We start from the raw sequence: 14,987 nt of genomic DNA on the forward strand, positions 1-14,987 counted from the left end.
TAGGAGATTTCAAGGCAAGGCAAGGCAGCACATTTCAGCAACAGGGCAATTCAAAGTGCGTTAAATAAAAACAATTTAAAAAATAAAAACAGATAAAACACAAGAATAAAAGTAAAAAGTAAAAAAAGTAAAAATTTCAACTCCTATCAATTTTTAGAATATTCTTTTCTGACAACATATTATAGCTGCGGAATTCTTGAGGCTAATTCTGCTATCAATATTTGAGGGTAGAAAATAAGAAATCCTACATTCTTTTTTGATAAAGACTCCTTAAATTTAATTATTAAGAATTGTGATCAAGACACTGTGAGCTGAACTTTACAGTTGAAAAATACTTGTTGGAGGACCAACTATTTTGGTGGCACAGATCATGAACTACCTAAAACATTTCTTTCTGCGCAGCAAGTTCTTAATACTTAACAGCCGACGTAAACGCCAATACAAATATTTCTGTGATAAGTTAATACCAAATTATAATAATGCTCTACATGTACATATAGTTAAAGACCGAACACCATATAACATTAAAAAAGTGTCACACTTTAGACTATATGGTTTTCAAATCTCATTGTACACTTTTGAAAGGAACTGATCCACATTTTGTCTTTCTTACTGAGAGATAGATTACAATGTTGATACCCCTCTCATGTCTGTAAATAGAAAGCTGTCCAAAGGGCACAAAATCCTCCTACAAGCTAAAGTCCACCAATGTTACACTTTTGTTTTTGTACAGAACAAAATTACATGATAACGTGTTAATGGTTGCAAGCACGAGAACCACTGACATTTAACTTTGAAGCTTATTAAAAGGAAAGCTAAGGGAAATATTTGGAACTATAGGGATTGTGCAGTTAAAATCGTTGACATCTTTCAATATAATTGAAACGCTGCTCTTTAGTGATGACTTTTAAAGTAAGGAGAAAATAACCTGTCAATCAATTTATCTCAGTTATCTAAATATACAATTGTTGGCTGATGGGGGTGAACTTGCTCAGTCTGTCTAACTTGTCTCTAAAGAATGCATTCAAAATAAGGCCAACTGCCTACAGTTTATCTTCTAGGTAATATCTTCATCCTTACCTGATTTTTCATGCACTATGGAGAAGAGTAGCCTCTTGGAGATGTGGATGCCAGGAGGGCTCTGACCCTGCTCACCAGGTAATCTTGTTGTCTCGTCTGAAAGTGCAAGACAAATTAGATCTAGTCAGTTCAATTCACTTTCATTTCAGTCAGAGATGTTCAATTAGTACCCAGATCGTTACTAGGCTAAATGATCTAAACAACTGTCAAAATGCAAAAGCACAAGGATAAAGAATGAAATCATTCTGTTTGGGTCTTGTTTGCAGTGCTTTCTGCATTTCTACATTAGTCCACCTGACTACTGGTGGCTGTGAGTTGAGTGAGTCATTTAAAAATATGAGTATAACAGGAAAATGTGCTATAAAAGTGAAGTGCTGCTTTGAATGAAATAGTGTGTGGTATAATAATCAGACTTTAAAGCCCACTGAAAATGTACCACTTTTCTAGGCACACTGGGAGCATAGCATGAAGCACTTTTATATAAAGATTTTACTTCTCATTATCAACATGATCATAGTTGTGAATGCTATATGAATCTTGAATGTTGCCTAATCGTAAAAGCAATCTTTTCAAAAGCACCCACTATTATCTGAGAAAGAGTGAGTGTTCGGCTGCTTTACAATAACAAGTATTCACTGTTAATGCTGTGATTGTGGAACACCCACCCAAAATCATCTTCCACTGTTAAAAAAACCCCACTCCACACATGTACATCTTTTTTTAATATTATTTTTGGGGCTTTTCAGGCTTTATTTGATAGGACAGCTAGAGAAAGAGAGAGGGGGAAGACACATGAAATCCTCACAGGTCAGATTCAAACCCTTGACCTCTGCATCAAGGCATAAATATCCCTGCATTTGTGTGCCTGCTCTATCCACTGAGCCAACCCGGCCACCACGCATCTTACCATTGTTTGCACAGTCCTTGACAGACGTGCTTATCTTGTCCGTCCCTGTTGTCCAGTTGGCCAGTCTGTCCTTGCCCAGGTTGAGGAGGGACATGGGTTTAAAATCGAGCTTGCCATCCGGGTGAGGTTTGGAGGACATGGGCATGCCGTACAGGAAGTTTGACAAAACAGAGTTGCTGGAAGAGGCGGGACTTGATGACGTGACTACCTGGCCAGCAGTCTTCCCTGGGCCATGGCTGCTCGGTGTCATCGCGGCGGTGGAAGAGTTGTGATTGACATCAGTGCTGGACTTGGCTTCTCGAGACAAATCTTCTGATGGCCTGCACGCAGACACAAAATCAAGAAGAAAGTAATTAAGAGGGTTCCATACATCACAGCATGACATCAAGCTTTTTGTTTGCAAACTGCATCACTTGCCAAGTGCTTCTTGGCTTATATCAACATTTACTGCAGCAACAACTCATTTTGAGTAGGACCAATTTATCTGTTCCAACATCCCCTGTGAAGTGATTAAAAGATAAATGCAATGAGATGTGGTTTATTTTGTATTTTAACTCTATACCTTTCCCCTTACTTTACTGTTTTGTTCTCCCTACCTCTAGTTATGTGCTTTTCCAGGAAAAAGTGGCAAACAGACCAAACACAAATTTGAGTCTGAAATTTGAATATTCAAATTTCATAATAGAGTTGTAGACACAGTTAAGCTACAATCACTTGCAAAGGCATGTAAAAGTTGTTGTTAATGGAGTAAACACAAAGAAGAGTGTTTTTAAACAACTGTTATGCCCCAAAACAGAGTAGGCAAAACTAAAAGGAAGCCAATAACTGTTCAAATTAATGGTGCCTCTGTCATTCCCCCGCGCACCGGTCGCGTGTTCTTGCACTATGTATGGAGGAGTGTGCAACACTTTACACCACTAGGTCACTGATTTTGGTGACACTGGTTCATATTTTATGGAGAAATTTTTCCTGATGGACACAAAGCTTTACTTTTTGTTAAAGTAACCATAACCGCTAACTGCTAACTGTACAGCTGTCCATATTGACGACAGTGAATTGCGTTCTCAAACTGTTCCTCAAATGTGATGCAACGTTGCTTTTATGAGGTGTTCACTTCGTATCAGTTAAAAAATGTTGTGCTCAGTCTTGAGGCACAATCTGATGACCAGCCTGACTTAATTTTATAGCGTGACTTATGACTCATATTTCAATCGTACCAAAACTCTTGCCATAAACTACATATAATCAGAGCATTCTGGCTGGCAGTAGACTCAAAGTCCACACCATTTATCCCAGCATGACATTCCAACACTTTCCGTGCTCTCACCTGTTAATTATATTCTGTTTATAAGCTTATGGTTTTTGACAAGACAAGTACCACTACCCAGGCTCAGGCTTTGTTCATAAAGACATAACAGCTTGTTCACTTGAAAGTCCAGCCAGATTCAACTTTGTTGCTGGATCACTCTGCATTGGCACCAACAAGTCAAAATGTTTCTTACTCCAAACATGTAATTAGCATGTAACCCCGGTGTGTTTTTGCCACAGCTAAATTAAAACCGTCTATCTCTCACTAATACACGCCAGCTTGTCTGCTACCAATAACGAGCTACAAAAAAAAGCCAGGACAGCTAAGTGCTATCTGTTATACACTGGCATCTATTCTGCAAAGCATTAGAGGCTAAGCTGAAATGCCAAACTTCTTTATTTTCCACATTCTAGCAAGTGCTGTCAGTTAAATGCGTTATTAACGGCACAAACACATTTTAACGGCGTCAATTTTTTTTATAGCGAGATTAACGTTCTTTTTGGCCTAGTATACTTTGTAGTTTTTTCCACATGTTGTTGCAACAACTAGTAACATTAGAAAAACTACAACACCACACCGGATCTAGCTAGACCGGAAACAAAACAACAGGCACGCTGTACACACTTGTTTGGGCTTGCGAGCCGGCCAAAGAGTAGTAACGTTACGTTTTGAGCAGATGGCCAGCACAAGACACCAAAATAGATGCCAATAAGATTCTGAATGGAAAGCTTACTTTTTAAAAGTTGCCAAAGGGTTCCATTGACAAGACCAAAGTGATCTGTGTGTTTTGTCGTTATGAACTGAACTATCATCGCAGAGCGTCCAGTCTGAAATACCACTCGATGGCCAAGCACACAGCTGATGCCAATTCCCCACACCCTCGTCAAAGTATTTTTATCACCCTTTTATTGATGGTGGGTGTTACATTGTGTGAGAGATTATTTGCTCCAAGTGAGAATGTTACGTGTGAAATTGAACACTACAATAGACTATACGATAATGGTGTTTTTCAATAAAAAAATATTTGCACAAAGCAAGCCGATCCAGTTTTCCATATTGAAAAAGAGCAATTAAATGAGAAAAAATAATGGGACAAAAATAAATCAAGGGACATTTAGAATAGGTGAATTAAATTAATAACTTGTGATTAATTGCAAGTTAACTATAACATGAACGCTATTAATCGCAGTTAAATATTTGATTTGTTTGACAGCACTAATTCTAGAGTAATCAGATGTTAAAAAGCTGTTTTTTATAATCTTATACAAGCGTTCAAACAGTAGTGTATTCAAGAATATCAGACAACAGACATTCACTTTGCAGACGTACCTTTTGACTATGAACTGGATGCGGTGGCTCTGCTCCAGAATCTTCATCAGTGTCTTGGTGTCATACTCAGAGGGTTTCTTCAGGGTGGCTCCCTCAGGCAAACCGTGGGCCACCACACAGCCAGGGTCCTTCTGGATCCACTCATAAGGCACAGGGACCAGGCTGCTCTTCCCCACAGCCTCACCTGTGTATTGCATGAGGCAGCGTGAGTACTGTGGAATATATTTTGTACAAAATAACAACTGGCAGAATGAAACCTTAAATTAAAAAGCGTCTGCTTTGCTCTTGGATAACTAATAATAATAATTGATAGAATCGGGTAAGAGACATCTTTGCTTTGATCAGTTAGGTTAATGATTCTTTTTCCCATACAGATAGTGTTCAGGATGATCTAAGGCATGAATAGGGTTCATGAATTAGCGTAAGAGTTTTATGGCATAAAAAGGAATACATGTTGCCTTGGTGACTCCTTACTGTAAAGTACAGTGAAGACTTCCTCCACCATCTTCCTCAGAACAAAGATGTTAGACTGAGCATCTGATGGAGCTCTCGGTTTCCCATGCTCACCATCCTTACTCAGTTTACTGAGGTCGCCTTCCTGGTCTTTGGTATGGGCATTTGCTGTGGTCAAATTCTGCAGACATGGCCCCCCTGAAGAAAAATGACAAAAGTCACATCTTGCAAATTCTGGAAACATTTAAAATAACAAGTGCAAAAAACATTTCTGCTGCTTGTATGTCCAAGTGTCCTGCGATTGGAGTTTGGAGAAAGTCAATTTAGCTTTACTTACTGCTTTGTTTTCTTAACAGAGTCAGTATTTTGACTTTAAGAGTATATTTATCTGCTCCTTTATTCCTGTTAATTCAATTTTGTACACTGAATTGTTAATTCAATTTAATTCAAGTTTATTTATAGTATCAATTCATAACTAGAGTTATTTCAAGACACTTTACAGGTAGAGAAGGTCTAGAACACATTCTATAATTTACACGGACCCAACAATTCTAATAATTCCCACAGCAGCAAGCATTTAATGCGACAGTGGCGAGGATTAACTCCCTTATAGGAAGAAACCTGGGACAGACCCAGGCTCTTGGTAGGAGGTGTCTGATGGGGCCGGTTGGGGGTGTAATGAATAGTGGCAACGACAGTCAAAATAAAATCTAATGGAACAGTGACTAGAAATAGTTTAAAGTAGTTAATGGCATGTTAACTACTAAGAAATTACCAATGTGCATGGGCACTGAGGAAAAAAAGGTAATGCTTAAAATGTATTACTGCTACTATGCTATACAACTACCAGAAACCTAAACATGGTTCATTTCTATTCTATTACCTTACTAAACAGAGCAAACTGGAGCTCCTGTTCCCTGTAACTGGCAGGAAAAACTAATTTCAGTTTGAATAACACGCATGATAAAATTACACTGTGTGATGGGAGTTCCCGAGCCCTCATATTGGTGTTATTTGTAGAGGAACATTGTTGAGTCTGAGAATAATATTTGCTGTTCTACTTCAGCTATCAAGGTCAAAAGGCGGAGCTTAATGTCCCAACGCTTATTTCTGAAATATGGCTCAACTTACAAACTTACATACTAGTTTGTTTATAGGAAATGAAGATTTACAATTTGGGAAAGAGGTATACTGAAATCATTTTTCCCAAGGCAGCTCAGTCACCATCTGTGTGTAAGCGTAATGGGTGAGTGAGAGGCAAATTGTAAAGAGCTTTGTACATTGAAGGAAGAAAATAGTCATATAAGTGCAGTCCATTTACCTTGATTTTAACCTCTGTTTGACAAACTGCGACATTAACTTAAATCTGTCTCTTCCTAAACAAGCTTCTCACACACTTACTGTTAAAAAAAGAACAAGAGTTGTAAGGAGTGATCTCTCTGTATTTATTGTACTTATTGTTATTTATTAGCATGTGGACTGTTTTATCTGCTGTGTATTTTTTAATTATGAGTGTTTTTTTACTGACTGAGTGATCCGCACAAGTATTCCAATGCGCCTGTAAGTTGTACTTCAGCAAATGGCAAAAATAAAAACCCTTGACACTTAATTTTGATGTCTGTTATGTTCCAAACGTAACACATCAAATGTTTTTGCCAAATGAGATGTGACAAGACAGTTTGTTACTAAACCGTTATGTGATATAATGTGTGATAAAATGTGTGAAACTGCAACTACAAAGTAATCCGACATTGAGGAAAAACCGCAAGCTGCTGCAGTTACTGAAGCTTTTTAACTGAATCTGCATTTGTTTGATTACAAAACTGCCAAATCCTACATTGACAAGCCTCACACAAGTGCATTTTTTGTAACTCCCTCACAGCTGTGGCTATGATAAGATTGATCAATGCTCTATCAAGAAATGAATAGTGGAAAGATACAGAATTTCACAGGAGAGCAAACTTACGGCAATACTTGTAGAAGTCTGTTTGGATTTCCCTCCTGGAGTTGAGGAACACTCTGCCCTTCTCTGTGCCAACAGCAATCACGCTGTCCTCGTGTACGGTGACACACGCCACCTCAGCATTGAGCTTAGACATCGCCATGCACTGCAAAACAATACAAAGTTATTAGCATCAACTCCATGGAAGACATCTGCAACTCAAGAGTTTGTTGAGAAAACCCAGGAACTACAAGAGTTGCATGCAGATTCTCTTCTGATAAAACAAGATGCTTAAAGTTCGAAAATGATTCAAAAACCATCCCGAAATTGCCCTCAGGTATCTATGTCTATTTCACTCATAAAATAATTTTACTATTTGCGATGTGGTTGTAGGCAGTATCCTACATTAAATTACGTCCTCCTTCCATTTAGCGCCTGGTTTTAATTTATTTTCAGTCCGTGTTTGTGTTGGCCTACTATTTTCATTTCCGTTGTCCCCCTATACCTGCGTAAAGTGCCCGTGGGTTTCATGAAATGTGCTTTATAAATTGTTATTACATTGGTTGCTACAACAATCTCTTAATGCGTTGGCTTGTGACCCAGTGACAAGGATATACGGTTTAGCCCACGATACATCCAGAGTAGGCTAACCCTGCCAATGTATACCCACTTGCTCCGGATTTGGTGCAGAACGGCTGCGGCTGTGACTGACAGCTGAAGTCACAAAGACCCACGAGAGCTCGCGAATTCACGTAGGATTGTGCGATATAACAGGATGTAGTTTCTATAAACAGAACCACAAAACCTCTGACCTGTTGAAATCAGGCCTGTCTCCGCCCATTATGACATTTTCAAAGTGTAGTGCAGGGAAATATGATCTGCCATGAGCACGGTGTATTTTATTTTGAAAATTAACCAGATGTTTTATTTTGTTTCTGTGCTTTACTTTCTGTCCCGCACAATCCGCCCTGTGCTGAATTGCTGCGGAGCTCTCCGGCATCCAGCACAAGTAGAAGCTCTGCGTATCTGCTCCGGAGGGCTGCGGATCGCCAGAGCTGGGACGCAGCTGGGACACGTTTCCGACAGTGAAAAGACACACATTGACTTTAATGGAAACCTATTGACTCCGCCACTGTCCCGGAGCTGGTGGAAATCAGCTGTAAGTCGCTTTCGATAAAAAGCGTCAGCTAAAAAAAAAGACATGTAATGTAATGTATGTCTCCACCTGCAGGTTGTCAGCTGTGTGTCTGCATGGTATCCTCTTGGACGGCCGATTTAACTGGCTGGTCCTCATCAATATAGTTTCATGTGTCGTAGCTCTCCACAAGCAGAAAAAAGAGGAGCTTAAAACGCTTGCTGCTTCAAAGTTAGGACTAACAAGTTCATTAGTCGTTAAGAAATAGATTGTATAGGCTATATACATTTTTATCATGCAAAAGACGTTTTTTAAAAATGTATGAAAAAAACTAAAAAAACGCAGTGTCCTTCGTCCAATCAAAAAAAAAAAGATTGTTCATTTATAGTTATTTGACGTAATGTGCAATTCATTGTGATTTTAGGTCATATCGTGCAGCCCTAATGTTTATTCCCATCAACAAGAACATGCCACCACGAAACTGGTTCATAAATGCAATGGAGCTGTTTAGAAACATGTTTGAGGGTGGATATTCAAAATTTGCCAAGAGCAGTCAAAAATCTTGACACCACAGAATATGACGAGGCTTAATCTGAGACATACCACTGAGTCGAGGGCGGACACCAGGCTGGTGAGGATCTCCTGTCTGGCGGACACCAGCGGGGCCTGCGAGTCCCCCCGGGAGTTTGTCCTGATGCCATCACATGCCAGCTTCTTCATCTGAGCCATGCCTCTGCAGGGACGAGACGACTACAGTTTATGCAGGAAGCCACAGTGCCACATAGACAAAATCTGTACATGAGCATGCATTCATGTACACATTGCAGCAGTGTCTGACATTCAAAGCAGTTTCTGCTGACATCATTTGGTTTGACTTTAAGCAAATAAAAGCGTGCGTCCAGGGCCTGGAGGCTGGGAGATGAATGAGGTAAGAAAGGGTACAAGCTTTTTCTTACCTCAAAGATGCATGTTTCATATATTAACGAAGACAGATTTACAGCCATGCTAACGGCCCTGTGAGGCTTTACTTAGGCACAGCTGTGCATTGGACTAAATGATAACATCATCATGGTAACATGCTCACAATGACATATCAACATGGTGATGTTTGGCACGTAGCCTTATATTTCCAATGCTAACATGTTCTAATTAGCACTAAATTACCATTATTTTGTACGTGTGTGGTCGTAAACTAAAATGTTAGACAAATACGACCTAATGTTGGCGCAAGAACGAAAATAAAGGGTTCATCAAAGTTAAATACAAATCATTCTGGGGAGGGGGATGATGCATATTCAAGGCAATAAAAAACTGTGTTGCTGGTGGTGCTACAGAAAATGAAAAAGTTGTTGAGATATTCAAGTCTGGACCAAAGTGATCGAACGACGAACATCCCTAGAGCCGCACTGCTAGCGTGGCTAAAAGGCTAGTCCATCCATCTGAATTCAGCAAGTTATGGTTTTATGATCTTACGTTTGTCATTTGGGGCTAATTAGAGCACTTGCACGATGTCATGTGAGCCTCTTTATACTCTGCTTTCTCTCGTTGACAGATGGCGCTGGAAAAAGTATCCCCCAGAGTTAGATAAGTTCATACATACCCTTCTCATCTCCGTGCGTGTCACCCAGGCGGACCCAGGGCATGCTGGGAAACGCCTAGCTCTCACTAAATCAAAAAAGCGGATTAGCTCTTAGTTTGACTAGGGTTTTGACAACAAACACCATGTGTTGTAACATACTCTTTTTCTGTGTAATTTAATATAATTAAACATCATTATTTTGTAGACTATTAAAAATAAAATAAATAAATATGCGTGTTGGAACTCTGTCTGACGCATCTACCCCTAGTCTAGCTCACCGCAGATCCTGGAGGTAACCGGCCCCAACTAGCCTACTGCTCCCAATAAGTGACAAAATAACGGCAACATGTTCCTATTTACAGATTGTGATTTGTATAGTCACACAATAACAAGGTCACATGAGATACAACCATCTTCTAACCATATATTGTACATACAGGCTACTGTTCTCCACAAAAGGCAAAGCACTGCTACTTGGGCGGTGTGATTAGAGCAACACCTGAAAAGCACCGTTGTTACTCTCTGCTCCTCACCACGGGGCTTCTCAGGTGCTGCAAGCAAATCCCTCCGCCCAAGTAGCAGTGCTTTGCCTTCTGTGGAGATTAGTTCCCAGTAGTATACGGTTAGAAGGTGGATGTGTGAGTGGCTGGGTTAGCTCAGTTGGTAGAGTGGGCGCACGTGTGTAGAAGTTTACTCCCTGACGTAGCGGCCGTGGGTTTGACTGCAACCTGTGGCATTTTGCTGCAAATCATTCTCCCTCTCTCTCCCCTTTCATGTCTTCACCTGTCCTGTGGAAATAAAGGCCTAAAAATGCCCCAAAAAGATCTTTATTAAAAAGAAGAAGATGGCTGTCTCGTGTGACCGTGTTATTTGCACACCCTGCGACTATGCAAATCACAACCTGTAAATAGGAAAATGTTGGCGTTATTTTCTCACTTATTGGGAGCAGAAGGCTAGTCAGGGCCGGTTACCTCCGGGATCTGTGGTGACATAGACTAGCAGTGGGTGCGCCAGACAGAGTTACAACACGCGAGGGTATGTATGTACTTATCTAACTCTGGGGGATACGGTAAATAAGCTAAAGTCTCAATAAGTCGGTGTGTTCCTTTAAGTTTCCACAAGCAGAGCACCACAGTGTAACAGCACAATACATCTGAACAGAAACCTCCTGTCAAAAACAAAATCCCCTAAACTCCAAATGACAAGAAAGACATTTGAAAATCTACGTAAAGGCAAACACAAAAAAAAAATGAAAAAAATAAATAAAACCCTGCTCAGCAAATGCCAGACACTATGTTCTCATGGCAACTAAAACCAGTCTCCTTGGAAACTAATCTCGGGGCATTTGAACAATGCAGCTCTGGCCTTTAATCTCTCCAGACACTGGGAACCATTATACTAGCCTCTGGCAAGCCCAAACCACTGACTCAATAGAGAGAGGACATAAAGGCAGAGAGAGAGATAGACAGAGACAGGAAGAGAAAGAGGAGGGTGGGTGTGGTGGGGTTTAGCTGCACCAGTCTGAACATGCCAAGTCTATTGGCCATCTAAATCTGCCTCCCCTGAGGCCACAGCAAACATTAGCCCCCTCCTAAATTATTACTGCCTCAAAATAGATGGCCTCTTTCCCTCACATATTTAAAAGGCAAGAGAAGTAGCGAGGAGGAGAAAGGTGGGGATAAGCACAGGCTCGGAATAATGCAATGTCAACTGCAATGTGCAAGAGGAAGCACAAGCGCAATGTCACGGCCCTGTTATGGTTCTCTGTGAATCTTGGACTGTTCAGTGTGGATTGACATTAATAAATAAAGCAACTAAGTTTATCTATAAGTCTACTACGAAGCTAAAGAAAACAAAACCCAAGATTATTGGACGCAAATCCTGCAGTTGCTCTGATGATTGACGCAAACTTTGTGGACCAGCTAACACTATTCACTGTGATTCCATCCATCCATCACCTTGGCAAAAGCTCATTTATTCTATGAGCCCACAAAAACCAGCCAGCAAGGTTTTTTAGTGGGAGCTACAGGTTTTGGAACTTGTTTGATTTTATGGGTCTTTCAGAAAATATTCAGTATCATATCAAGACAAAATCTAACTGGTAACTTTATGAGCATGTAAAATGCACTGAGGTAGGTTTTAAGAATTGTTTGCCAAGAAAATGATTAGTAGACACCAACAAACTAGAAACAGCTTCCACTTTTGTAAACCATTTTTTTTACCGGTTAAGTGAATTTCAATTTGCTCAGAAACGGTATAAAACCTGTTTAAGAGTAGTTTTTTAATAAAATAAAGAAATCATATCACATGCATACAGTGGTAATATAAATATTATTTAAATATTATATATTTATGTTTTACGCACTGCGGTCTGTGATAAGATGAAGCTGTTAACTGACTACAAATCCAAATAATGAAAATCATAAAACAGAAAAAAAAACAGGTAGCTAGCAGAGCATTATGTCCGATGTCTTTAAAACAACAACAAATTTTAGGGACGGTTCTGAAGCGGAGCAAAACATGACCACATAGATTAAAAAAGGATACTTTTACACCAGCAATCAACAAAGGTTTTTACTTAAGCTTTGTTTTACATTTACACTTTACATATAGTAATTTTCTTTAAATACAGTAGGCAAGAAAAAGTATGTGAACCTTTTGGAATTTCATTTAAAAAAACAAACAAACATGTAACTGTATATATTTTAAAACGGGGAAAATGTGGTAACACACAAGGTCACCATTGCCTATACATGGTTTCACATGATGGTACAGTATGCCAAGATTCTAATTATTGGGACAATAAACACCTTGCACACCTGCACAGGTGTTTTCAATTAATCTGGCTAATTAGACATCTGCTCAGGTTGCCGTTGGGCAGGGCAAAGCTCAAATAAGGGGAAGTCACAAACTTCCAAAAAAGACCCCAAACAAAAAGCTGCATTGCATTTGGCCGAGGCAGCAGAAAGTGGAGATACTGTGGTAAGCTTTAGAGGACTTTATGAGTGGATCCCCGTATTGTTTGTATATTATGCACGTGAATGAGTGAGGATGCACACAACGCATGCGGGTGACACAATACACATTGCGGCCAATGGTTTTGCACTATTCCTTGGTACAGTTGGCAGTAAGACGCTAACAAACGACATTGCTAATTATTCATGAGAAAGGATGTGCATTCAGCACCTTTGTGGTGCCTCAAGGATACACACAATCCACTTTGGGAGAAGCACTGAATGTAAGAAACTACTCTTTTTGTGTTGGCATGGCAGAGACTGTAGAGTACACTTTTTATCTGGATTCAGCCATGACAAGTCATGTGAACGTACGGTGTGCTTTTAATTGTCTGTGTTGTTTATTAGGTTGTTGGTGCACGTTTGCACAGTGCTAGATGGATTCAGGTCAGCATGCCGTTTTGAAATGGACAGGAAACTACGCCCAACTGGCCCAAACTGGCACTGTGTCGTTCGGGTTCTGTGGTGAAACTAACTGCTGCAAGAAAACTAATAGGAGGGTCAAAGACATGTCAATAAAGTGTAATCTGTACATGCCCACACAGTCCTCCGAGGACAAACCTTGCTCACCTTCTAGAGGTCTGTGGCCTGTTTTAGTAAATGGCTAAAATAACTGAATAGTTGAATGACTCTTGAATTTCATCCTCCCGGAAAAATCCCAATGATAAATCCGTCTTAGAGGTGCCCTGCCACACAAAAACGTTTTTACTTGCATTTTTTGAAATATGTTAAGTACATGTATGTGTTTGTGTCATGTGGTGAATATGAAAATGAACCGCTACCTCCTCTGTCAGCTCTAGCCACTGAAAAGAAATAAGCGGAGAAATCAGGCCGAAAGCTGGTCAGTCTGATGTCATGTTGCCTGAGCTCTTTACTATTCATGAGCTCACCCAGTTGTGCTGGATAAAAGATACTAATAGTCTCTCATTGGCTAGTTTTAGCCAATCAGAGTCAAGCAGCTTAAATCATTGAATATTAATGAGAACTGGCACAATTCGAGCTGAGTCTTCCGGCAGGCTTTCTATACCACGCTAGAATGGCTTGAAACAGGGTAACCAAGGCATTTTTTCCACAAAAAAATGTTAGAGTCCATGGTAGAACTTCAGACATTACCACAAATTAAGGAAATACGTGTGGCAGGGCACCTTTAACTTTTTTATTAATTTAAAATGTAAGTCAGGGTGTGGTTTGACAGTTACTGTCTAATTTGATATAAAGCATACAACATAATCCCACTTTGTTTACACCCTGTGCCTGAGGCCTTAAACCTTTAACTGTCTGAAATAGAGCAAGCAAGATATACAGTAAGGACCACACGTTTCACAATGCTTTAGAACCATAATATAGATAACCATAATACGGTCAATTCATTCATCAGCAACAAATATTAAGAGTAACAGTTTTTTTGTTTTTTTTACTTTGATCATTGGATATTATGATATATGGAAAACACATAATTGTCCAAATGACATATTGTAACTGTTATGTATATTTAACAAAAGGGTAGTGTGTGTGATACTGTATCCATCCAAGATATTTTAGTCCCTATATTATACTAAATTTTTATAGGTTCATGCTTGTAGTTTAATGTTCAAAAACATAATTTTTCTCATATTGTCTGTCTGAATAATACCTGTATTGCGCCACTCTCTTTAAGCCCCTCTCCCGAAAAAAAAAAGCCCAGTCTGCTCTGATTGGTCTGCATTTCTGGGTCTTCCACAATTGTGCTCTTAGTGTCTCTGAACTGTTGTTGCAACCAGGGAATGACTGTTACGGTACTGTAGCAGCACTCTCTACCAACATATAGTATATACACATGGTATGCACTTTTATACACAGTGACATCACAACTGTACCTAGGTCATGACGGCTCGTTTAAAGGCACAGATTCTGAAAAAGGTTGTGTGAATTTCTCTGTGGATTGACTGTTTTGATACATTTATACGACTTATAAAGCACCTTAACCTGCTTTATAATAAATTTAAAAAACAACAACATGTAAATCTCACTTTTATGGGACCTAACCCAGGAGTTGTGGTGAGAGCTTCTTGTACTGGAAAATGTTGGCAGCACTGCTACTGAGCTGACATCGCATGAGAGGAGAGGAATTACTTTGAAAAGCTAGCTAGACCCAGGAGAAAATAGGTTTAACCCACAGGATATGAGACCTGGGTGCAATAAATAAAGTCAAGGTCTGTTCTTCCAAATTAAATAAGTGTGTGTGTGTGTGTGTGTGTGT

The 14,987-nt window shown here is 39.7% G+C and overlaps 1 protein-coding gene across 2 annotated transcripts in view; it reads right to left on the reverse strand.

Moving 5' to 3' along the window:
• gtf2ird1 (GTF2I repeat domain containing 1) overlaps window positions 1-14,987 on the reverse strand; it is a 38,610-nt gene that overhangs the window by 22,451 nt on the left and 1,172 nt on the right. For both annotated transcript variants that reach the window (XM_032533879.1, XM_032533878.1), the window contains exons 2-7: window positions 8,759-8,888; window positions 7,045-7,186; window positions 5,100-5,276; window positions 4,626-4,809; window positions 1,988-2,307; window positions 1,081-1,176 (exon numbers count right to left, since the gene is read on the reverse strand). In XM_032533879.1, the coding sequence (XP_032389770.1) occupies window positions 1,081-1,176; window positions 1,988-2,307; window positions 4,626-4,809; window positions 5,100-5,276; window positions 7,045-7,186; window positions 8,759-8,884 (1,045 nt within the window). In that variant the 5' untranslated portion in view covers window positions 8,885-8,888. The remainder of the gene's footprint in view (window positions 1-1,080; window positions 1,177-1,987; window positions 2,308-4,625; window positions 4,810-5,099; window positions 5,277-7,044; window positions 7,187-8,758; window positions 8,889-14,987) is intronic.

This window comes from Etheostoma spectabile, chromosome 13 (genome assembly GCF_008692095.1).
Source record: "Etheostoma spectabile isolate EspeVRDwgs_2016 chromosome 13, UIUC_Espe_1.0, whole genome shotgun sequence".
Lineage (NCBI taxonomy): Eukaryota > Metazoa > Chordata > Actinopteri > Perciformes > Percidae > Etheostoma > Etheostoma spectabile.